Source organism: Lissotriton helveticus, chromosome 6 (assembly GCF_964261635.1).
Source record: "Lissotriton helveticus chromosome 6, aLisHel1.1, whole genome shotgun sequence".
Classification (NCBI taxonomy): Eukaryota; Metazoa; Chordata; class Amphibia; order Caudata; family Salamandridae; genus Lissotriton; species Lissotriton helveticus.
Genome location: NC_136067.1, coordinates 1,243,853,478 through 1,243,878,693, shown reverse-complemented (window position 1 = coordinate 1,243,878,693; position 25,216 = coordinate 1,243,853,478). Strand labels below are relative to the sequence as shown.

At 44.9% G+C, this 25,216-nt stretch overlaps 1 protein-coding gene across 1 annotated transcript in view; it reads right to left on the bottom strand.

The window, feature by feature from the left end:
- The window catches only part of SLC24A3 (solute carrier family 24 member 3), a 1,490,020-nt gene that overhangs the window by 183,602 nt on the left and 1,281,202 nt on the right, over positions 1 to 25,216 (bottom strand). The window contains exons 9-10 of the mRNA XM_078648964.1: positions 12,671 to 12,724; positions 7,751 to 7,884 (exon numbers count right to left, since the gene is read on the bottom strand). Of these exons, the coding sequence (XP_078505090.1) occupies positions 7,751 to 7,884; positions 12,671 to 12,724 (188 nt within the window). The remainder of the gene's footprint in view (positions 1 to 7,750; positions 7,885 to 12,670; positions 12,725 to 25,216) is intronic.

Genomic DNA, 25,216 nt, shown 5'->3' with positions numbered 1-25,216 from the left:
TAAAAGCAGACTCGACACTAAGAGGTGGTGAAATCCTGGTGAACCCTCACTCCCCCTTCCTCCTCTCATACCTTGACCCCAGGTCAGCCACTAACGCGGCTGTTTGTATTTTCTTTTCCTCCCTGAATTCACCGGAGCCGAAAAGCCCCAGAGAGAGAGCCAAGATGAGGGATCCTAGCGAGAAGCCCCAGAGAGAGAGCCAAGACGAGGGATCCTAGCGAGAAAAGGCCGAGAACAGAAGAAAACAACACTGGGAGAACCGTTTTTCGAACTTTATATATCTCAGCTCACTGGGCAAGCTACCTTATCTGTCAATAAACGGCATATATGAGAAACTCAGGTCGTAGAGTCCTTACTTCCCCGGCCACCTCATCACAGTATCTTATTACATCAACCTCAACTTCTGATTCTTCCTCACTCACCATAATAGGCATTCTTGATAAACAATCCGCCAATATATTTTTTAATCCCTTCATGTACTCAACCTCAAAATGATATTCCAGTACAGATAGATCCACCTCGAGATCCTTGGAGTTACGCTCCCTTCCCGTCCTTTTCCACCCTTAAATAAATGCACAAGCGGTTTGTGATCCGTGCAGAGTTTAAATGGTAACCCCCAAACAATATACTTAAAATGTTTAATTCCCCAACAACACGCCAGGGCTTCTTTCTCTATCACAGAGTACAACATTTCCGCACCCTGCAATCTCCTGGATGCAAATCCCATGACACTTTCTTCTTCACCACTCACTTGTGTCAACACAGCCCCAATACCAACAGCGCTGGCGCCTGTTGTAACGTAAGTCTTGGCCCTAACATCAAAATGCCCAAGGCTAGGTGCAGACAAAATTCCTTCTTTGACTTCCCTAAACGCTTTCTCACAGACATCGCACCATACAAAATCCACACCCGTTTTCATTAACACACGCAAAGGCTCAACCATGTCAGTAAACCCTCTCACAAATTTTGAGCAATACTCCACTAAACCTAAGAAACTCCTAAGTTGATCTATATTTTTTGGAGTGGGAGCATCTCTGATTGCAGATACAATGCTTTTCTTCGGTCTGATTCCTTCTCTAGAAATGTCATGTCCTAGATAATTCACTATATCTTTCCTTAATTGACATTTCTCTCTCTTGATAGTCAAACCGTGCTCTCGGATGCGACACAAAACATTCTCCATCACTTGGTCGTGATGACTAAAATCTCTTCCAACAATTAATACATCGTCTTGAAAACAAAGAACATCATTTATTCTGTGGAGAACTTTCTGCATAACTCTTTGGAACACCGCTGAGGCAGACGCTAAGCCAAATGGCATTCTACAGTAACAAAATGCTCCCAGCTGTGTTACAAACGATGTTAGATGCCTTGACTCTTCATTGAGATCTATCTGATGGAAGGCTGCTGAGATGTCAATTACACTAAACACACTACCACCACCCATTGCAGTCAACATCTCTGAGATATTAGGTAGAAGTTGACGATCAACCCATATATTCTTATTCAAATCTCGAAGGTCGATGGACAAACACATTTTCTTCCCCCATCCTTTGGTGCAACGAAAACGGATGCCAACCATTCAGAGGCCTCAATGGGTTCAATTATGCCCAATTTCAACAATTTGTCAAGTTCTTCTTGTAAAGGACCTTTCATTAGATGGGGTACAGACCTTACTTTGTGGACAACAGGTGTGTGAGAAGTTGGCCTGGTATATGATGTCCACAGTTCTGTGGGCACCCTGTATCAGTCCAAACAATCCCTTATGGTGGTGGTTGTAAGTCAACCTTAAAGACAAGCTATCCTAGAGGTAGCATGGACTAAGCAGCCTAAAGGCTTAACTCAAGAGGACATGTGAAGCCAGCTGTTTTACCATATGCAATCCTGTAATATCAAATGAAAGGACACCACACAAGTTATATATTATAAAAATATATGTATTTATTCTCAGAATAATCCCCACTACTCTTTATGAGCAATGAAGCACAAGCGTTTAAACAATAGCACAATATAACATATCAAAGTTGCACAGTTATGGATAGGGCCGGTGGCCACTCAAACCATATATCAATAAAGTGGTATAACAATCACTAATCGATCAGTGGTAAGGCCTAGGGCCTTGGGAATCACTGGGACTACACTGGACTAACAGCAGTTAGGACGGGAGTAGCCCGCGGGATTCGGGTGCAGTGCAGAAAGCACACGCATGCACCAATGCAAAGTCAATGGTGCGTAAAAGTTATCGAGTTACAGTTTTAAGAGTCTTCCAACTGGACTAGAAGGACAAAACTTTAGACTTAGACACTAGAGGTGTAAACCACTACAGGAGCACCGGCGTTCAAGAGTTACCTCACCCACAGGAAGCGGGTGCACAGGTGCAAAGATGTGTCGGGTTTTGTCACGCAGTTCTATGGTGCCTGAAGATGAAGATGCTGCAGGCGTCCAGAAGAGAAGTGTCCGGTGTGATCCAAGGGTGGATCGAAGATGTAGAGTACCTGAAAGCAGAGGGGAAAGAGTCTGGGTCACTAGCCAGTGACCAGGAAGGAACCAGGAAGGAACCAGGCGATGTCGGGCGCAATCAGGTTGATGTTGTGAAGCTTGTCTCCGCTGCCACGTGGTCTCTGGGGCACCGAGGATGTCCTGGAGTGAATCACGAGCTGTCCCACGAAGCTCTCGCTGTCGGCGGTGTCGGCTTCCGGAACGGAGTCAACAAGCCTTGGCAAAGGCAACCCACGCAGGATTCGAAGATCGCTTCTTGACCGGACCAGGAAGGTCAGATCGGGTGCTCCTTTTCAGGGGAGTGAGGGCCAGTCTGGAGCAACCAGACTAGCAGAGCAATTTCAAAGGTTCGTCGGTACTGGGGCCACTAGCCAACGGGCAAGAGACCGGACCAACGCGTCGAGCAGGAAAATGCAAAAGGGCCCCACGCAGCACTCGTTGAGTGTGGAGGGGTGAGCTTCGGTGCAAAAGCTGCTCGGGGCTGGAGCTTCTCAAACTCCAATGCACAGCTTCGAGGGAGCCTCGGATGCTGCACGGTCAGCGCTTCGTAGTTTCTGCAAGATGGCCGATCCCACGCTCAGGTCGCCTCCACGGGTATCAGCTCTGCAGGGACTGTGGATCGGGCTGTTAGAAGGCAGGCACGCTGGGTCTTGTCGATCTCTGTCGCTCGAGTTCCGGCAGGAACTGCAACAAAGCAAAAGTCGAGGTGCTGGATGGTGCCTGTTTGCACAGGGTGGTCACTCCTTGACCACAAGGGAGATTCTTCAGTCTTCTACGTCGAGTAGGATGTCGAAGGGTCCAGAGTTTTGTTTCATAAGTTTCAGTCAGGATAATCTGATGTGCATTGGCACTGCTCCCATCTTTATTCCAAATCTGGGGGCTGGATTACCTGCTAGGTCCCTCCTGTGGGTGGGACCCAGGAAGGGGGTGGTTACACCCCTGTCCCTTTGTCCAGTTTGCCGCCAGGACTGGGGCAGGATGGCCCCAGAACCGGTTTGACTGGAATCTGCCCGGGGACACCTTATGCGCCCCAGGCAGTGTCTAGTTTCTTGCAACCCTCCCTGCTACAATCCACTATCTCCTGTCTGGGGTGGTGTGACACCTCCCTGTGACAGGAAACCCTTTGTCCTGGCGTCCTCTGCCAATTTTCTGTCAGCAGTAGGAGGCCAGACATGTGTCTGTGGCAGCAGCATCCATTTTGTGATGCTGGGGCTCTGGTTAGGATTAACCGCGTTTTCAGTAAAGTAACATGTCTTCTCCCTCTAGAAGGGTGGATTGCTACCCCCATTGCCAGAACTAGTGAGGGGGTAGTATTCCAAAGTGTATGACACCAAACACGACATGTTTTGATAAAGCCAAACCAAAGTTAGCATCAACCGCGAGGATTATAATGCACTTGAGAGTATATGGTATGGCAGTATCACTGGAACAGCAGTAAGGAAATGGTTCCGAACACTGCAGACAGGCTTAGCTCATGCTAGAGCACCATCTCACATAAAACCAAGCACTCTGCCTCCAGGATTGTAAAGGCCTGCCATAGGAGTGACTTATAGGTGTATATGTGTCCAGATATAGGGTTACATTTAAGGGGTTTGCAGTGCACACCATTATTTGAGTCTCTTGTATCCATTTGCAATATTAATCATTCTGTTACGTGCAGCTTGGACAGTGTGATGCCCTGGTGTCACAAAGGAGAATGCTTCAGTAAAGATGGAGGGGGGATTCCCTCCAAGTCCAGTGCACAGCATGAAGAGCAGTAATCATGAAATATTATGAACAATTACTCAGTTTCAACAAAATAGTTCCTGGTAGACCAAAATTTTAATGTAGTCATCTTTATTTTGTAGTTTAAATCACTCGTGCAGCATGTTTATTTTTACAACTTCTCATGGCCAGATATGCCCATCCGAGCCTTTTTCTGGACACGCTTAGAATAAACATCAACCAACTTCATTAGCGAAATAGGTGTCACCCAATGCATTTCGAGCTCCAATCATGAGCCCTTCCTCAGGGGTTTCACTAAAATCGAAAAAAAACATCACAATTAATAGGTGGCCTTAAACCGCTCAGTTCAACATGCCTATTGGTGTTATATAATCTACATTACTAGTGCCTCCGCATCAACTTTAAGAAGCACTTTCCCTCTACGCGCCATGCGCTGCCACTATTTCGCTACAAAGGCCCAACATTTAAACCTCCTAACTTTAATGTGCAGCTGTAAACCCTCCTCTGCTACGTCCGACCTTCAGTACGTCACCCATCTTTCCGCCAACAAACTTATCTGATCTGTGACCCCGGTCTAAACCCCCGGCTTCATAAAGTATGTACTCGTACCTTCGCGTCTTGTACTCAAGTGAATCTCATCCAGATGGTTCCTTGTCCCATGTTAACGGCCTACCTTTAAGTCGACACTCACAGTTTAACCCCTCCCTCCAGCTACAAAATGCGCCTATCACTATCGTTCTATGTGAATCTAGTGAGCCCTGAAAACTACAAGTCCCACAATACCCCACAATACCCCTAGTTCACGCTAGATACCTTCCATCAGTTCGGTAAGGGGTTAGGACCCGGGGGGGTTTGGATGTCATTTGGGTGGCACGTCACTGGAAAAGACAGGTAGAGACTTTTTGGCTGACAACTCATCTGAATGATTGGGGAGAGCATGAGGTCGATGACTCGTTTTTTGCAATGAGACAGAAATACAGGAGTTAAGCACGTACACTGTATCTCTGTTTAATCCCTCACAGCAAACTGAAGGGGAAGGATCAACGACCCACATTCGGGGTTGCAGTTCCATGAGGTCACTACCCTCCCGGCTGGTACGAGTGCAGATGGTCGAGCGAGGGTAATTAAGGTTGAGTTATATGCGTTTGGGTTGAGGCAGCTGACGCTCTATAGGCAGGTTGTTACAAAAGTGTTTTTAATTTTATTTTATTTGTCTTTCAGTTGCGAAGACTAGTTTTTCCTTATGCAGTGGCTTTAATATGTATGACGCCCTGAAGAAATTGCCAAACATTTCGATGGCAATGAAACATGTCGGCAAGTAAAGTGGTGTTGGTTGGATAGTTAGTAACCACACTTACTTTTTTAGATTCCACACCCAACACAAGAGACAGAATAACATTGCATATCTGTGTTGCCGTGTGGGTTATATGTTGTTTGACACTTTATTGGTTGTCTTGTTGTCTCCTTTTACTGCATACGTAAACAAAACACTTTCCTTTTGTGTTTCTTGGATAAATTTTTCTTTTCCGAGCTTGATGGTGCCAATGATGTAAACAGGGCAATACTGGTGAGTACCTGCCACGTTCCTGTTGGTGGTGCGCCCGTGAGGTGCCATCTCGCTCCCACACTCTTTTTTCGTTTTTCTTGTGTTACAGTTTGACACTAAGGTGTGTGTGGTTTTGTTGTCTCACAACTGGATTTTTACTTTTAGGGAATGGGCGAATGTTAAAGGAGGCACATTTTCAGGATATACCGACTACCCCAATAATTAATGGAAGGGGAGTACGTTTTGTAATAATCATGCAACATATGGTATACCTAAAAAGGATGAATTTATAAGTGCCTACAAGGTCTAGGTCATTTGTTAATGTTAATGTTACATGGTCTTGTATAGTGCACGGCTGCCCCAGCCAAGGGGCGTCCCGGCGCTGTCTGCCTGAAACTGAGAGGAAGATAGGTGCAGAGGGAGAGTGCTGGGGAGATTACAATTTTAACAGAAGAGATGAGTTTTTATAGCTTTTCTGAAGGATAGCAGATCATTCAGTCCCCGTATCTGATCTGGGAGTCCGTTCCAGTGCTTTGCAGCAAGATATCTGAATGAACGGCCACCCATCCTGGCTAATTTGATGCGGTATTTGATGTGTACTAATAACTCTACACATGGGCCTGAAGAAGAAAGGGGCGTGAACAGGCGAGGCAGGTAAGTGGTTTTTAAAATGTATTTTAATGCCGTCTGTCCCCCACCCCTCCACTCAATACACACACCAGTCACTACTCAAAACATACTGCAATTACAATGGATATTTGACTGGGATTACAGCTCAGCTTGTTTTAGTTGACTCAGTTTTAACTAACTCGCACACAAAGGGGCTCAACTTGATGATTTGCATACCGCGTTAGTGGTAAGCAAGTTTATAACCTAACTATAAGGCCATGACTGTGTTTTTAATGGAGGGATGTATGTGGACAAATGTAGATAAAAGACAGATATAGCTCTACTCATGGTTTCAAGCGTTCATTAACATTGGGTGCAATATAATAAAATCTGTACTCTTAATAGAAATTGTCTAATATGTTAACCATGATTTTACACAATAGTTTGTTTATACTTTTATTTGTTATTTTCTGTTTAACATCCGTGGTAAAGTAATGTGCTTATAGAAATGAAATGTTTTGGCTCTTCTGTTTGTCATGAAGAATTAATGAATAAAGCATGTTTTTTCGAATTATTTAACAATAACATGGACTTATGTTATGTTTTAGATATTGTTGTGGAAGCATAAAATAAAGAAAACATTGGCTAGAAGAACGATTATTTTTTCTTTCAAAAAGCACACATTAAAATAGTACTTTATGGCACTTAAAAGAACTAATGTCTTTCAATGTACTCCTTGTGGAATAGCAGAATGCTGTCACTCACAGTAAAGTTAGCCTTCTGTAGTAGTTGGAAGAAAAATGTGACTGGCACAGCAACGGACCAATGGATGAAGAAGGCTGGCTTAAAGTCTCCATATGTGTGTGTTTGTGTGTGTGTGTGTGCATGTGCGTAAATGTATATAACATTAGTAAAATCAAGGGTCATGGTTAATGCTAGAACTAAAAATCCACATCCAATGACATCCCAGAAAAGAAGATTAACCAGCGAAACAGGTGGCGTTAGTGAGCATTTTCCTGTTTGTGTTATAAAGCATGCAGCAAATTTAAAAATATTCAGCTTTTTCAACTGGTTGAACAATTTTAATTTCAAGTGGCGTAACAAAACTTGAGGGGGACCCCCTGCAAGGTACATTGAGCCCCCCCACCACCACCCTTCTGGACTCAACCAGGAGCTCTCAGGCCAATGTACTGTGCTAAGGGCTCCCCCCTGCAGGTCAACCTCCCTCTGCACAGCGGGGCCTTTGTTACGCCGCTCCTATTTTCGACACATGCTACTACTCAATGCTGAAGATTCAGGTTAGCAAAGTGGTGTCAATGAATACCTTAAAAATGTGTTTTAATCATAACACTTGGATGCAGCATGTTATACCTTTCTTTAGCAAGACCACAGTGGCTTCACAGTTGATGTTGTCATCCATTTCTGGGTTAGCTGCAAGGCCGTTCACCATGTTTCCTGCAGTTTTCGTCTTCCTTTGAAAGCACCGATGGATGTTTGAATTGAACCTATGATAAAAACAATTAGGTTCATGCAGGTCAGACATTAAATTGGTTTAAAGCGCCAGACCCATTAACCCCTTCCCTGCTGCCGTCGGCTGTTGGACGTCGCGAGCACTACCTCGCTGGTGCTGCGAACGTCCAACGGCCGACGGGGCCCCGCCCGTTTTGCGGAAGTGCCGCACTGCCGAAAAATCGCGGCAAAGGGGTTAAAGAATTTCATAGTGGTAAACAGCATTGGTTAACTATCTAACAAGTCACCTGGTTAAAATGATGGAACGTAAGCCAATTAATATGGAATTTCGTGGAAGGAAATGGACTAATTCTGCAGCAGTGTCTGTTCCAATCCAGTAGTGGATTTTGAATGACAGCTAACTATAACATTACCCAAAACCTTTTACATTAATGAAACTCAGAAATCAACTCTGATTTATATATTTTTTTTAACAATCATGTGCGAGTCAAGGAAAACTAGAAAAATCAATTTGTGAAAATGACACCAACTCAAACTTTGAAACGTTTCACACAATAATTGAACTGTACTGTACAGTGCTTCACACATTCGATGTGTGAAACATTGTGAGATTATTGAAACATATCGTCTTGTTAATTCCTCCTCAAGAAAGTGTTATTTTTTGGTACAAAGTCAAGTCTACCAATGTCGTGAGATAGGTTTTCATGTTACAATAAATGTGTGGTAGCGTAGGAATGCCAGTGTACATCCCTCGGGATGCTCCCTTGATGCAAAGTAATGCAAAACACTGTAAATATTTCAGGACTAGTTGCCAGTGCAAAAAAAGGTTTCGCGATGGAAAGTAAATACTGTATCAAGACTTCGCATCGGTTTGCGTCAGTTTACATTTCTGCACTATTTAAAGTGTTGGTAAATCTGCCCCCGCTTGAAACAGAGGAAGACCAATGATACCAGGCTGTTCTCAGCAAGATCACTAAGAGGCATATCTATCAATAGTGCAGTAGTCAGAGTGGCACAGGGGTTAAGCGGTGGGAGAAGATTACTTTCCTCCCCAAATATAATTTTCTTTTACTATTCAATTGGAAAAAAAACTGTATACCTGTTTTTCTTGCTTGGAGGGGACCCTTTAGCACCATTGCTACTGATAATAATCAGCAGACTCCAAGCAAACTAATTTTCATTCATAGAAATTCCATTCTGTATTTGTTGGACCTGGTCCTTTTGAGGGGTCTCGCCCCAGATTTTTGCCTTCTGTTGCTGAACCAGTTTTTGTTGGCATTAAGACTCAGTGAACCTTTTCCCTGTTAACCATTGCCAAAGTGTTTCTGCTCTCTCCCTCAAACATGGTACAATTGCCATCTATCTGATTGGTACCTTTAAATTTCTTTTAAGTCCCTAGTAAATGGTACTACCTGTACCCAGAGCTTGTGCATTGAATGAAATTAGTGGGCAGCTGCATTCATTGTGCCACCCACTGCAGTAGCACAGTAAAACATGTCTCAGTCTTGCCACTGCAGCCTCCATTGCAGTTTTAAACTGCCATTTCCACTAGGCAAAATAAACCTTTTTGCCAGGCCTAAAAAAAACTTTTTATTTCTTATAAGTCACTCTCAAGGCAGATCCTAAAGACTCATGGGGCAGAATGTATTGTATTTAAAAAGTAAGACATGTACCTACGTTTGGTGCATCCTGGTGGTGAAAAACTCCCAAAGTCGTTTTTCACTGTGGTAAGGCCTATCTCTCCTATTGACTAACGGATGCCTTATTAGATGTAATAAATGCTAACACTGGATTGAGAGCAGATAGAGATATGCTGTTTACACTCAAATGAATTGTAATTTAAAATCCTCTTTAGTGGTGAAGTTGGATTTTAAGTTACAATTCTGAAAATACCACTCTTAGAAAGTTGACATTTTCTTGTCCCAACCATTTGTGCCTCCTGCCAGTGCCCTGGGTGGGTCACATGACTGTGCATTTTGGGGTTTGTGTATTGCTTCTAGACAGTAATACAAAGGGGGCTTAGGTCTGGACAGGTGAGCCATCCTGGCAGAATGACTGGAAAGGAGCAGTATCCAGTCCCACTTACACTTCAAAGGGCTTTGCCTTCTGCACAGACAAATAATCTGCCCTGCCTTTTGCCACCCCCAGGAAGTTTGTAGCCTTGACAGGGTAAGAATCTCCCAGAACCAGATAGGTGGGTAGGACACGTAGTTCCCACACTCATAGGTATAAATATTGACCCTCCAGAGTCACTCTTGTAGCTGCAGAAGTTACAGAAGAAGGACTGCCCAGCTGCCAGAGGAATGCCTTGCCTTCATTTCAGGCTAACCAGAGTGTCTTCAAGAGTCAGTTGGCCAACCTCCCTTGTGAACTACAGTGGCACAACAAGCTTCATAGGCCTCCCTACAACTGACCAGCTGACCTGCTGCAACTGGACATGCCTGGATCTGCAACTGGACATGCAACTGGATCTGCCTGAGCCCTGCTGCCTTCTGCTGGAGTGAGTTCTGATCCACAAAATTTGCTTCCCTAGGTCCTTGACCTTTGTCTGCCATCAGAGGGCAGTCCTCCTAAAGAAAAGATGAAAATCCTTGTGATCACGTATGTGACCAAATCTCTGTCGCCTGTCCCAACCGGCATCATGAAGCTCTGATGAAAGCTGCCCTGCATGCTGACAACTGTCCACTCAGACTGGCAGCATGATAACTATACTTAGCGCTACAGCAGCGATAGCCCGCAATAACTAGTAGCACAAAGCTACAGCAACAACAGTCCACGGCGTCCCATCGAATTTCACGCTAAACCATTGACTGTCCACAGTGCTTGACCTGCTCTTCGCACTTCAGCTATAACCATCCACGATGCTCAACCTTCTCGTTGAGGCCTTCTCCAATGTGAGGGGAACTCTTCATGCCAGAATTAGAAGGTACCTTTGTCAGTTGGACTAACCAGATCCCTGTATCCGACAGGTGCTCCATGGTAGCTGGCCTGAACTTGCAACTTTACCCCGGTCTAGTGCAACCAGATGACAGCGAGTGGCACGTTGTGCTTTTAGATGCTATTTTCACTTAGACCTTTAAAATTGAATACTTCCTGTTCCAAGTATTGGATGTTTGTCATTTTGGTTTAATTGTATTTATTAAAATGTACTCTATGTTTCTATAGGGATTTTTCTTGTGTTGTGTTTTCACTTAATTACTGTTGGTATGTTGCATGAATACTTGACACACAGCCTATATGTTAAGCCTGACTGCTTGTGCCAAGCCACCAGATGGTTAAGCATTGGTTAATTTAGTGACTTTCGTGGTTCACCCTGACAAGTTTGTGGTTGGTGCTTGAGTGTGGCTTCCACTCTCCCCCAACCAATAACCCAATTTCTTACAGTATTACATTATTTATTGTCAGTGTGTTAGGTTTCACATGCCACTATCATTCTGCTTTAGACTCTTCTATATTTCCCACACTGTTAACAGAGATAGCGGTGTGCATTGTAAACTGTCACTTTTGGAACTTAAACGGCAGCCGCTTTGGCACTTATACATTTTTGCACGTTTTTTAAGTTAGATACTTGCAAATTAAACCAATAGGTCCAATTTCAAATTTATTTAATTTTTTGTTTTTTTCAGTTGCCCAGCAAATAACTGCTTTACCCAGAAACATCTGTGTAGTTGGGAATATTCTTAAATCAGCAGGAAGTGCAATGGTCATCCTCAAACGTTTGGCCAGGAATGGACCATCTAGCCCAAACAAGCTTTAAGGAAAAAAAATCAAAATCAAAGACCCACAAATCAGAGCAGGCGTTTCTTTAAAGCTTTTAGGGAGAAGTCAGGTTCCTGTAGGGCAGTTCAGAGTTTTGTTTAAAGTTCAATAGACTATTCAGTTTAGAGTGGGACGTTCGCACCACAAGCATAACAGTCTATTATGGCCCACATTGTATGTCACTTGGTACTGGTGGCTTGCAAAAGCCGCACCAGTAACTACTGGTACTCTGGTGTCCTACCCTCTGGTAAACCCAAAAGATAAACTCAAGCAATTGAGAATGGCATGTTTGTGTTGTGTTACATTATTATGTTCTTATTTATTCATTTTAGATTTTGTTACATGCAATGGATGTCTAATTTGGAGAAAGTCTTTGCATACAATGTGAATTGTGGGAGTGAAATATTTGGTATGCCCTAAGAGGATACTGTTCCAAGAAACCGCACGTTTTTCATAGGCTCCGGGCCAGGAATTAAAAGGTCCTCAAAATCCAGACCTGATAATTCCAGGCCCAGAAATTATAGATTTGGAGAACTGTATGAAGCTGTGGGGGACATTGAGAGCTACCGCGCCTAGCCGCCACCCATCAACAAACTTCAACATGGGGGAGCAGAATTAGCTCCCACCGGCTGAAGTAAAAGACACTCTGCTGTGCTGCTGACACTCATGCCTTCTACCCTGGGCCAAGAAAAAACCCACAACCTTTACCAGCTGATACAAGGAGGTGGTAAATATGTGCAGATTTGAACAGTGTGTAGATGTGCGCTGCTTCGCGTTACTTTCTGGCAACTTTTCAGCGCAAATCACATTTTGAGCTCATGAGTAAATTCAAAATAAACATTTTGTGCCAGTCTGTAGTGCAAAACCAGTGCAGAAGCGTAGTAATTATGCCCTTTTGAATGAGAAACGTATTGTCACACATGGCCATGTTGTATCATCGCACTGCACTGTTTGAATGGACATGCTTCATGCGAGCCATCCACTGATTTGCTCAGCATCTAACAGCAGTGCTTGGAATGGAGAAGTGTTATCAATCTGCCATGAAATTGACATTTTACTTACTTCATGATGAGTATGTAGATAACATACATCGACACTAAGATTAAGGACTCCCACCTGTCAACAAAGCCAGAAAAGGGACTTAATTAGCACACATCACAATAGGAATATTTTAAAACACTGTTGCATCCATTCATAACACTTTTATCAGTGACTACATTATGAAAGTGACATGTTGAAATACATTTCTGAACCGTAATGCAAAAAATATCTAAGATTAACCTCTGTTATGCATAGTTTACCACCAAAGAAAGTGGAAAGCATACACACGTCAGGAATCTCTGGATGACTAAAGGGTCTTATGGGTTTTCTCTGTCTGAAATGACTTTTGCTGTAGTGGCAAATTACACACCCAATTTTTGTGATCTGTCCAACATCTTGCGATGTGACTGAATCACCAATAAGTCGCATTACAGAGGGTCTCATTTATGAACCCCCAGCAGCACTTTTTGGACGCTCCGCTGGCGCAATGTGCCACAGCATATTTACAAGGCCACGCAAAGCCACTTGTATGTGCCCCTTTCACCCTGAACATTGCGTAAAAAAGGGGCATTCCATGGGTAATGCTGTGGGTGTTCCCACGCAACGCCATAGACTCTGAAGCACATCTAGATTTATGAGGAATCAAAAACCTGGGAATGCGTCCGATTCTAATGCCACCCCAGGGATGATGCTAGGGCGGTACAACAAGGAGCAATATCCTTTTATCTCCTCATTGTTTCCTCTTGCTAGAAGGCGGAAATTGCCTCCATTGATTGATTTTGTGCAGAAAGGTGTCCCTTCCTGCGCACAAAATCAATCATCCCCGCAACGCAGGCACCCTTGCAAAATGATACAAAGTGCCTGCGTTGGCGCAAGGCTGCTTTTTAGCGCAGGGGTGTGACTGGAATGCACCGTATTCTCGAAAATATGGAGCATTCCTGCACTTTGAGAAAGAGTTACAACACAGAAACTGGTGGCAGGTACTACTGCCGCACTAACAGACAGTTATAAGAAACCGTTCCTTGGTTCTAACTACAATTAACACTGTTGTCCACCTCCTAAGATCAGCCACCAATGTTGGTCTTAAATTGTCACATAAATTTTTTTACACAATGTGGAGATGCAACGTGTATTAAATATGTTATTGGCTTCAGATGCCGTACAATAAAACATGAATGGATAACAGGAGTGATGAGTCTTCCAACAGATGACGTAGTTTTTCAAAAATTGCTTTTATTGTGATTCACAAAATCCACAGCCACAGCCTACGCGTTTCGCCCAACACGGGCTTCTTCAGGGCTTGTCTTTGTATCTTTGTACTGATATACTATTTGTCCAAAATGGGGAGTCTTCATTAACCTTTCACTCCAGCTTGGGCGAGTATGTCTCGAATTCCACTGTCGCCCATTCATTAATGGGTAGATTTTATAATGGAAATCCCTCTTGTGTCAGGGGAGTCCTTACTTCTTGGAATTAAATTAGTTGCTGTAGTGATAGCCGTGTTGCTATCATAAGCCGAATAGGGCACAGTGTCCTATCTCCTATGCTGGAGTCTTCCTCGTCGGATCCTGGTTCCGGAAAGCGCTTTCCGGAACCAGGATCCGACGAGGAAGACTCCAGCATAGGAGATAGGACACCCTCAGAGGCACCCTGATCTACCGACCCCTGGGTCCACGCACACGATTCAGCGAGGACATCGCCGACTTCATCAGCCCGCATGCCCTCCCCTCCGCCGACTACATCCTCCTGGGGGACCTCAACTTCCACCTGGAGAACAACAGCGACCGCAACACCATCACCCTGCTCGACAACCTCGCCAACCTCGGACTCAAGCAACTGGTGACCACCCCCACCCACCTCGCCGGACACACACTCGACGCCGTCTTCTCATCCAGCAAAGACGTCACCTTCAGCCACGCAACAGGACTCCACTGGACGGACCACAGCTGTGTCCACTTCACCTTCAAAAGAACGACGATCCACCAACACCAGCAACAGGTTGCCCGAAGAAGCTGGAACAAGATCACAGCCGACCAGCTCACCGCTTCCCTGAGCCAGCACCCTCCCGCCAGCTCAGCGAACCCCAGCCAGGCCGCCGACAACCTCACGAAGTGGATCAGCAACTGCGCGGACGAACTCGCCCCTCTGAGAACCCCGCCCAGCAGACCCGGCAGCAGAAAAACCCCATGGTTCACCGACGAACTCAAGAGCTCCAAGAAGAACTGCCGAGCCCTCGAGAAAGTATGGAGAAGGGAAGCAACTACGGACAACATGACCACCCTCAAGCTCGCCACCCGGAAACACCACCAACTGATCCGCGCCACCAAGAAAAATACTTACAAGGACCGGCTGGACAACAACGCACACAACTGCAAGGAACTCTTCAACATCGTGAAAGAGCTCTCCAACCCCAACGCCGGAAACAATGACATCACCCCGTCGCAAGACCTCTGCAACTCCCTCGCGTCCTACTTCCACAACAAGATCGAGGACATTCACAACAGCTTCAGCAACCAACCAACGCACGCCACAACCGCAACAACGCCACCCACCACCACCCTCCGCACCTGGACTCCGATCAGCACCGAAGACACCATCCACACAATGAACTCCGTCCACTCCGGATCTCCGACTGACCCCTGCCCTCACCACATCTTCAACAAGGCCGACGCTGTCATCGCACCCCACCTGCGGGACATTATCAACACCTCCTTCGACACCGCCACCTTCCCGGAGAGCTGGAAGCACGCAGAACTCAGCGCTCTTCTCAAGAAACCTACAGCAGACCCCACCGAACTCAAGAATTACCGTCCCATCTCGCTCCTCCCGTTCCCGGCCAAAGTCATCGAGAAGTCCGTCAACAAACAGCTGGCCGCCTTCCTCGAGACGAATGGATCCCTCGACCCCTCACAGTCTGGCTTCTGAGCGAACCACAGCACCGAGACCGCCCTCATCGCTGCCACCGATGACATCCGAACCCTGATGGACAACGGAGAAACAGCGGCCCTCATCCTCTTGGACCTCTCCGCGGCTTTCGACACTGTCTGCCACCGCACCCTAGTACAGCGCCTCGGCAACATCGGAATCCAGGAGAAGGCACTGGAATGGATCACCTCCTTCCTCGAAGGAAGAACACAGAGAGTCCGCCTACCACCGTACAAGTCAGAGGCCACCGAAGTCATCTGCGGCGTCCCTCAAGGATCCTCGCTGAGCCCCACCCTCTTCAACGTCTACATGAGCCCCCTCGCGGCCATCGCACGCCAACACAACCTCAACATAATCTCCTACGCCGACGACACCCAGCTGATCCTCTCCCTGACCAACGACCCCGCCGCCGCCAGAGCCAACCTGCACGAAGGGATGAGAGATGTAGCCGAATGGATGACGACCAGCCGCCTGAAACTGAACTCAGACAAGACGGAGGTCCTCATCCTGGGCTCCTCGCCCTCCGCCTGGGACGACTCCTGGTGGCCCCCCGCCCTGGGCACCGCACCCAAACCGACGGACCACGCACGCAACCTGGGCTTCATCCTGGACTCCTCCCTCTCCATGACCAGACAAGTCAACGCCGTCTCCTCGTCATGCTTCAACATCCTACGCATGCTACGGAAGATCTTCTGGTGGATCCCCACCGAGACCAGGAAGACTGTCACCCAGGCCCTCGTCACTAGCCGACTGGACTACGGCAACGCCCTCTACGCCGGAACCACCGCCAAGCTCCAGAAGAGACTCCAGCGGATCCAGAACGCCTCAGCCAGACTCATCCTCGACATCCCACGAAACAGCCACATCTCCGGACATCTGAGAGACCTGCACTGGCTCCCCGTCAACAAAAGAATCACCTTCCGTCTCCTCACCCACGCGCACAAAGCCCTACACGACCAAGGCCCGAGCTACCTCAACAACCGAATCAACTTCTACACTCCCAAGCGCCACCTCAGATCAACCAGCCACGCCCTCGCCGCCGTCCCCCGCATCCGAAGAGCGAAAACAGGAGGAAGGTCCTTCTCCTACCTGGCCGCCAAGACCTGGAACTCACTCCCGACCGACCTGCGCCTGACCCAAGACCACCTCTTCTTCAGGAAGAAGCTCAAGACCTGGCTGTTCGAGCAGTAACGGCACCCCCCCCCCACCTAGCGCCTTGAGACCCTACGGGTGAGTAGTGCGCTCTATAAATGACTTGATTGATTGATTGATTGACACTGTGCCCTAATCGGCTTATGATAGCAACACAGCTATCACTACAGCAACTAATTTAATTCCAAGAAGTAAGGACTCCCCTGACACAAGAGGGATTTCCATAATAAAATCTACCCATTAATGAATGGGCGACAGTGGAATTCGAGACATACTCGCCCAAGCTGGAGTGAAAGGTTAATGAAGACTCCCCATTTTGGACAAATAGTATATCAGTACAAGGATACAAAGACAAGCCCTGAAGAAGCCCGTGTTGGGCGAAATGCGTAGGCTGTGACTGTGGATTTTTTGAATCACAATAAAAGCAAATTTTGAAAAACTACATCATCTGTTGGAAGACTCATCACTCCTGTTATCCATTCATGTTTAATTGTACGGCATCTGAAGCCAATAACATATTTAATACACGTTGCCTCTCCACATTGTGTAAAAAACTTTTAGAAAGAGGCAGTGCCGAGCTGCAAAATTGCTTGCGGCTTCGTGCTCAGGGCCAGACTGGCCGTAGCGGGCACCGGACATTTCCCCAGTGGGCCGCCAGGTTGGGGGCTGATTTTGAGCCCCTGTGGGGCCGTTTTGTCACAGGGTCGTTTTTGCAGCATAGCTGTGACAAAAAAACCCTGGGGGGCCAGCGGAGCACTTTGCCAGGGCCGGTTTTGGTTCCCAGTCCGGCCCTCTTCGCGCTGCGCCAATCTATTGTAAATGAGGTCCAAAATGTGGATTCACAGGAGATTGCATGACTCCTGCGTCATGAATATTAAATATGCAGGACGCAAGAAGGTATAGAAGGGCCAGCAGGACCCAAATCTTGCCATTACATTCCTGACATGAAATCTTTTTTAAGCAGCAAGTTCCCTTAAAGGAACAGTTACTACTATAAAAGAAAGATTTATTCTTAGAAAACTCATTTCAAGAGAAAGCAGTGGTTCCCTGCACTACTGTCTGCACACTCAGAGGACAGCAGCAATAATTCTTATAGGGACAGCTTCCACCTTTGCAGATCAGATACTACCCCAATTCCGGGGCTGTAATCTGATCAGTAGTGTGCGGCTGTAATTGTAATTGCAAAGCATTGATACATACTATTGAGACTCTCAAATATAAGGGGCATACCGCTTTCAATTCCTCACATATCTTCAATTTGTATCAGGCCTCACCCGCCTTTTTCAAGTAGGAAATACTTTTCTGTCTAGTAAAAAGGGTTCTGTAGATAGTAAAACACGCTTTTATAGTCACGAAGATTATCAGCCTGATTCATCAAGCTTAATTGCGCTCGCAAAGGGCCAGATTCTGAGAATCTGGCCCTTTGCGAGTGCAATTTTTGCATTTGGGATTCATCATCCCAAATGCAAAATTCGCTATTAAAGAATTCGCATATTTGCGAGGAATTGCATTTAAGGAATCTCTATTTGAGATTCCTTAAGTGCAATTCATGAACCATTTTAAAATACCGAAATCGCTATTTTGGGCCGCTATTTACCGCAAGGTCAAACCTCGTGGTAAATAGCGAAAACTTAGAAAAATGCATTTAAATGCATTTTTCTAAGTTGCATGTTACACACACACATGTCCTTTGGACATGTGTGTGCGCAACACCAATGTAGATTACATTTCAGGGGTGCTACAGGGTGTCCTTTGGACACCCATGGCACCCTTGAAATCGATATCTTATTTGCGATTAGCAAATTGCTATTCGCAAATAAGGAATAACTCCCCGTTCATTCCTATGAGCCTTTAGGCCCATAGGAATGAATGGGGAGTTATTCCTTATTTGCGATTAGCAATTTGCTAATCGCAAATAAGGAATGTGTAGGAATCGCATTTCTTTATGCAGTTTCTACATGAATCCCGTTTTGCAAGTCCTTAATAGCGATTCCTTATAAATCGCTATTAGGGGCTCGCAAAACGGGAGAATGATGAATCAGGCTGTTAGTGTTTTTGATTCACATGCTCACGCGTTTTCTACATTGGGCTCTTATCCTTCATTGATAAAATTTGTGCTGTTAAAAACTTCCAACCATTGAGGAGAATCAACAGATGCTGCAGAAGTATACTTGTGCCAAACTATATCTTGCCTAGAACAATTAAGCTTAATGGTTTGAAACTAATTCATGTGTTAGACACTAGTAGTGTTCTATCCTAGTTCACAAACATGTCCTCAAATGGTTGATTGATAGTTAAACTGGCAAATGATGTACAAACACAATCCACCTGTGTTGCTCTCTTGCTGTAACTCACATCAAGGCCCCATCAGGCTGCAAATCCAGTTTTGGGAGCAAAGTCCTATTTACATCCAAAACGGGATTTCATTACAGGAGCAATTAGCAGGTGTTCACTGCCACGATTTGCAAATGGTGACCTTGTACAAATTGTGGAATCGTGGGAGCCGGAGCAAATAGCGCCATGCACATTTTGTATATGCTGGAATGTGAAATAATATGAGTGGTTGTTCTGCTATTCACCATTCTTACATAATTAGGTGAAAATTGTGCACCTGCTATTTGCCCCGCAGAACCACAAATGTGTGGGTGCACAATATGCACCCGATTTCAACAGCCCAATCGTAAGTGGGCCCCTAGTCGGATTACGGATAAACTTTGCAGCAAGGCTGTCAGTATTTTTTTTCTGTAGGACCACCAATGCTCAGGCAGGATGCAATAATTATATTGGGACAGCCAATACAAGAAGTGTTACTACTTTTTGTGGACAGCACCAACCTCCTCAGCAAAGCAGCTGTATTATTTTCATGGACTCTACCAACACTGCTGAGCAATTCTGCACTACTTATTTAGGAAAGGCTGCATACTTCTAAGTGGATCTGTGGTGCCATTAATGGGTCGGAGTGGACTACCTCACCTCTGCAGACTGTTCTACTATTTATAGAGAGTGTAAAAAGATCTCAACAGTTCTGTAATACATTTAATGGGATCAGACTTGTTCTTCCCACCAAGACTGATATATTTTAACAGAAATTGGCTTAGGTTAAGTTTGTTAAATAATTGCTAAATTACTTAAAAACATTGCAATAACAAATTTGAAAAGATATAGTCGCATAATTCGATGTCTAGCATATAAAATAACAGGTTTAAAATTGAGTCTTTTAATTCATATTTAAAAGTATAAATTTGTTACAAGAGTGGGGTTCAAAAGAATAGCCTTAATGATTGTTTTCTGTGGCGATGGTTTCTGTGCAGGAAGGTGTCCCTTCATGCACAAAAACAATCATTATTTGCTACTTCTATGTGAGCTACAGAATGCAGCAAACCTAGAAGTAGCAAATCACCTAGCACTGGCACTGGCACTAACAATAGCTGCCTAGTGCCAACACAGACCCCCTTGCGTCATAGTGCCAGGGGACCTATCTTGCAGGGATGATTGTTTATTTGCAGTAAGGTGTCCCTTCCTCAACATAAGCAATCAATAATGGGGATTTGCTACTTCTAGGTTTGCTGCATTCTGTAGCTCACATAGAAGTAGCAAAACACAGGGGTGCACATTATTCTTGTAAATAGGGTGCATCCCTGTGTTTTGGAAATGACGCAGTGTGGCCCTGCAAAATTTGATGCAGCGCCGCACTGCACTATTTCCTAGTACGTATGCCCCTCAGTCTCTTTGATTAGCTCTTTTTGGATCAAGTCATCAAGCAAGGGTAGCTCTTTGGTCACGCATAGGCCAATCCCATTCAGTTTCTGCTACTTTAGTGGTGACCATTCTTTCAAATGGATCCTGTGTAAAAAACGTTGTATTTTGCTTAGTTGTTCACAGAAAACAAATAGAAAAGATTTGAAAATCTGGAGGATCATTTCAGGTACATGCACTATCATTACAGGTTGTTGAGCACACAGCGGGTAACAGTCTTTGGTCACTCGCTATCCTAACGTGCATACTCCTTTTTAGCTACATACATTTTGATCCAGGTGGACCTACTCTTGAACGCCACATTATCAGTAAAATTAAATCAATCCTGCGCCCATCAAATGGCACAGCTTTAATGTCTGGTTCAAGCATTTGCTTGCCTTCATTAGCTAGCAAGTAGGGGTATGCAACGTTAATGTATTTTACTTTTGCTTAATTATGAAACATTTCTGAAAATATATGTGAAATTATGCAACATTACATCAAATGCAAAATTGTCATTCCTTGGAATGTTTTAGTGTGAAATGCGTACTTCTATTTGTTTTGGATGTGATAATGCATTTCACAAAAAAATAAAGCGTAAAACCCATGGTGCAGATTTACAAGCCCCTTGCCACACTTTTATGCCGCCATTGCCAGTTTTGTGACGCAGCAGCAGCATCATAAACAATGCGCCACATTGTGGCACATTTACAATGTGATGCATCTAGGGAGATGCGTCACGTTGTAAAGCCCTGTGCTACATTATACCTGCGTCAGGTTTAATGTATGCAGGGTGGATGTTCCGATGCATAAAAGTCTCGTAAAAGTGATGCAGTGAAATCTACAAGATTTCACTGCGTTACTTCTACGATGCCACTGTGTCAAAACCGTATGCCTGCTTGAAGCAGGCGAAAGGAGTGATGCAGCATAATAGGAATGGGCATTCCTGAGCATTGCTGGAGTTGCATCGTGCTTGCGACACGACTCCAGCAATGCGTTGCCTTTACGCCAACAGATGTGTCACGCAACTGTCAATCCTTGGGCCACAGTGCGCTGCATTGTAAATGCGATGCATCCATGGTGGCGCACGTTTTTTTTTTGCGTGACGCAAATGGACTGACGCATCTGTGCTAATATACCGAGATGCGTCAGTTCTTGTAAATCTGCACGTTATGGTCATTCATGTTGTTCCGGTGTGCTCCTGCTACATTTTTACAATGAACAATGCATAATTACGTGAAGCATAATGGAAATTTTACCCGGGCCTACTAACAAGCTGTTGAATCTGGACTTGGTGATGATTGTGTATGGTGAACCTGAGTCGACCGTGACGTGTAAATTGTTCCCCAACACCAGCAATGCACATGTTGGCTTTTGAATTTATTATCCTCTCTCTCTCTTTGTTGTTTACATTAGCTTTCCCTCCATACTTTCACAGGTGTCCAATTTTGCTACGGTCTTGCCGCCTTTTCTTGTAACGAGTAGACTTTGAAGGTAGTCAGGTGGAAAAGGTTCTTACAACAGTAGCTGCTTTCATTTTTGTGGGTTTTTCTTACATTCTTATTTAACTTTCTTTCCCATGTTTGCCTTCGTTGACTTCCTTGACTCATTGGCATATATATGAATTGAAATGTTTTTGTGCAATAGCATCTTTAATTTTAAAGCTGAAACTATCTGATTTCCTTTTATCTGTCATATTTGAAAAAATTGAATTGAAAGATTTTGTCAATGATGTTAAACTCACCATGTAAACATGAATCTTGTATATTTATTGCAATGGTTTTAAGTAACCACGCAATTGTCTAAATACACTTAAACTTAAACTCCTTGACTCATGTGACCAACTGCTTGATCCCCTTATCTGTTTTGACAAGTTCCACCAAGGTGGGAGTCATCTATGGCCCTAACCGTTACATTATCCTTTTGCTATGCTATTGGTGTTTATCATATATTGGTCCCTACAGCGTCGGATTGGTAACGCGGGCACTCGGGAAATGGCAGAAGGGCCGGTAGCCAAGTTCCAGTTGTGGGCTACATTTTTGGGCAGCTTGGAGCTTTCTAAGCTGTTAGGATGCTGCCAGGGACCCCGTGGGTGCCTGAGTGGTCTTCCTAGAGGCAGATGGGTAGAGGTATCAGTCTCTTTCTCTCGCTGGGCCGGCCCATTAATGTAGGTTGTTTGAGCAGGGCAGGGGGCCTGAGCAGAATTGGTCTCACTTGCATTCATGCGTGGCTTAGCAGTGTGAAATAACCTGGCCATTTTTTTTTCTCTAAGTGAAGTTAATAAAATATGCCCCCCGCCCCCTTACTTTTCATAAAACTTCGCTGAAGCCGTGTTTTGCGGAAAGGCCATTTGCAAATGTGGGCCACTTTTTTCGGTGTGCCAAGGCCGATTTTTGATCCCAATCCAACCCTGTCCTGGGTCTCTAAGCTTCTTGATGGTGGTTGTCTTTTGTTTCATGCAATAAATAAACTCCGCAAAGTTTTAGGAATTCATCAAAGGTTTCATGTAACTCCTGTTTCCTAGTAGAGAAGTGATAGCTCTCTAATGTTATATTTATGCTGAGTTTCAAATAGTTTTGCGATGTATTTTGAAACTCTCCTGTTCCTCACACCCGAAACAATGCAGTAAAATGTACTTCCTCTATTTCACTGGCATCTTGTTGTCTACTTTAACAAGTTTTGTGAGAAATGTTGTCTTTCAAATCTTTCAGGAAATGGGTGGGTCAGATCCAATGGCATTTTGTCCGTGCATGCAGTTATAATAAAGTCTGACTGAATGCATTTAATGTACAAGGGTAAACTGAAGTGGCAGGGTAGAACATGTGTCACATGAACAGCCAGAATGTTGAGTAAGGTGGAGAGATGCTATACACTTACAGAACAAGAACTACTGGTGTGTATATGGGCTCCTAACTACTCTGGTACTTCATTTGATGGAACACACACCCGCACTGTCTATGGATGCATCATGACAAAACTGTATGGTGGCAAAATAAAATGGTTCCACGTGTGTGCTCATTGGTTCCAATTGTGTGCTAATTGTAGTTGCTTGTTCTACACGTTTTCTTCCCTGCCACCAGTATACCAAACCTTGTCCTCACAAGATGGTTGTTCCTCTCTTGAAACATATGTTGCTAAAGGAATACAATGTGAAAATGTCATCTGCCACCAAAGTGAGGCCTGACCTGTCCAGTGCAGTATGGTGAAAGTGTGCACTGAGAAGAAACGAGGAAACCTCCAAATGATGGCCCGTCCCAGGTGTGTAGTCAAAACGGTGTAACAGCATACATGCTCTAATTAATGCATTTTGCCTTGGGAGCTAGGAGCATCAGTAGCTGACAATGGCAGTGTGCTGCTACAGAATTGCAAAACCAGGCGCCTTCACTCATCACCTCATCAGTTCTTTTCAGATCATGGATGATGGCAAACACCTTGAGGCATGAATGCATCACAACAATTTCTCAAGTAGGACTCACAGCTCATTGGAAACCGGGGGGAATTTGTATTAAAGAGTTGGGCTGCCCTTGCGCCACACAGCAAAGCACAAGAGGGAAGCACCTCCTGACTTAGATGTATCAAGCCATGCAAGGCCACTTTGCGTGGCCTTGAGTGGCCTGATAAATCTAGAGTAACGCAACTCAGAGTGAATAGCTGTGTTGCATTACTGTGCCCCAGCCCAGGGAGGCCTTCCATGGGTTGAACATGGGTACTACCACGCATCCACCCATGGATTTTGGAGCATTTCCAGATTTACCATTATTGATAGACCTAAGAATGCATCACAATGCCCAGCTTCCTCAGGTGAGGCATAACAAGGACAAATATCTTTATTTCTCCTTGTTACTTCCTCTTTCTGTGTGAACTGCATTCTGCAGCACACACACAGAAAAAGGGAAATGCCTCAGAGGATTGTTTCTGTGCAGTAAGGTCTTCCATCCTGCACAAAAAATAATCCTGTTTACAACACAGACACCCTTGCATCATGGTACGAGGGTGCGAGCGTTGGCACTAGGCAGCGCATTGTGCGCCAGCACGATGAAATTACAGGAATGTGCCGTAGTATGTTAAATACTGCACATTCCCACGTTTTCCCTATCACACAGTGCAGAGAAGTAAGGTGACTTGGTGCGGTGTGCTAAATGACTATTTCATAAAAAATGTCCCAATTTCGAAAGGCACCGCAGGAAACATTTGCCAGTGTGCTGGTAGTTGAATGTTCCATGCCACATCCGGGCCTCAGTGGAAATGCTGGATGGGGATGGAAACATGTATTCCATCTTCAACACTAACCCTGTAATAAATAGCTGCTTCTCTGATTGGAAAGTAAGGCCTGTTTTTTGGTAACATGCCGCAACTAATGTACATGTCTCATCCGCCAGCATCATAAGCACTAATGCCATTAACGCTCACCCATAGAATGCTGAGTCATTTAAAGCTAAGACATTGTCGAAGGACATGCGAGGGCGGGGAAACAGGTGATGAGGAGAAGGAGAAAAAATCAAGTACAGAGCTGCAAACAGAATATGTTTCAAACTTTCCCATCCAGAGGGACATGATCACGTTTGCGGTGGTAGTCAACTGAAACGCACTACAAATTTTTGCTTTTTTACTTGAAGTATGGTTTTAGCACTGGTGGCGTGCGTAGCAATGGTTATTTTTGGTGCCCACACATGAATTCCTTCTCTGTGAATTCCCTCACTACCACTCTCCAACAGTGCCCCTTACTTCTCCATAGTACCTCTCTGACATATATTT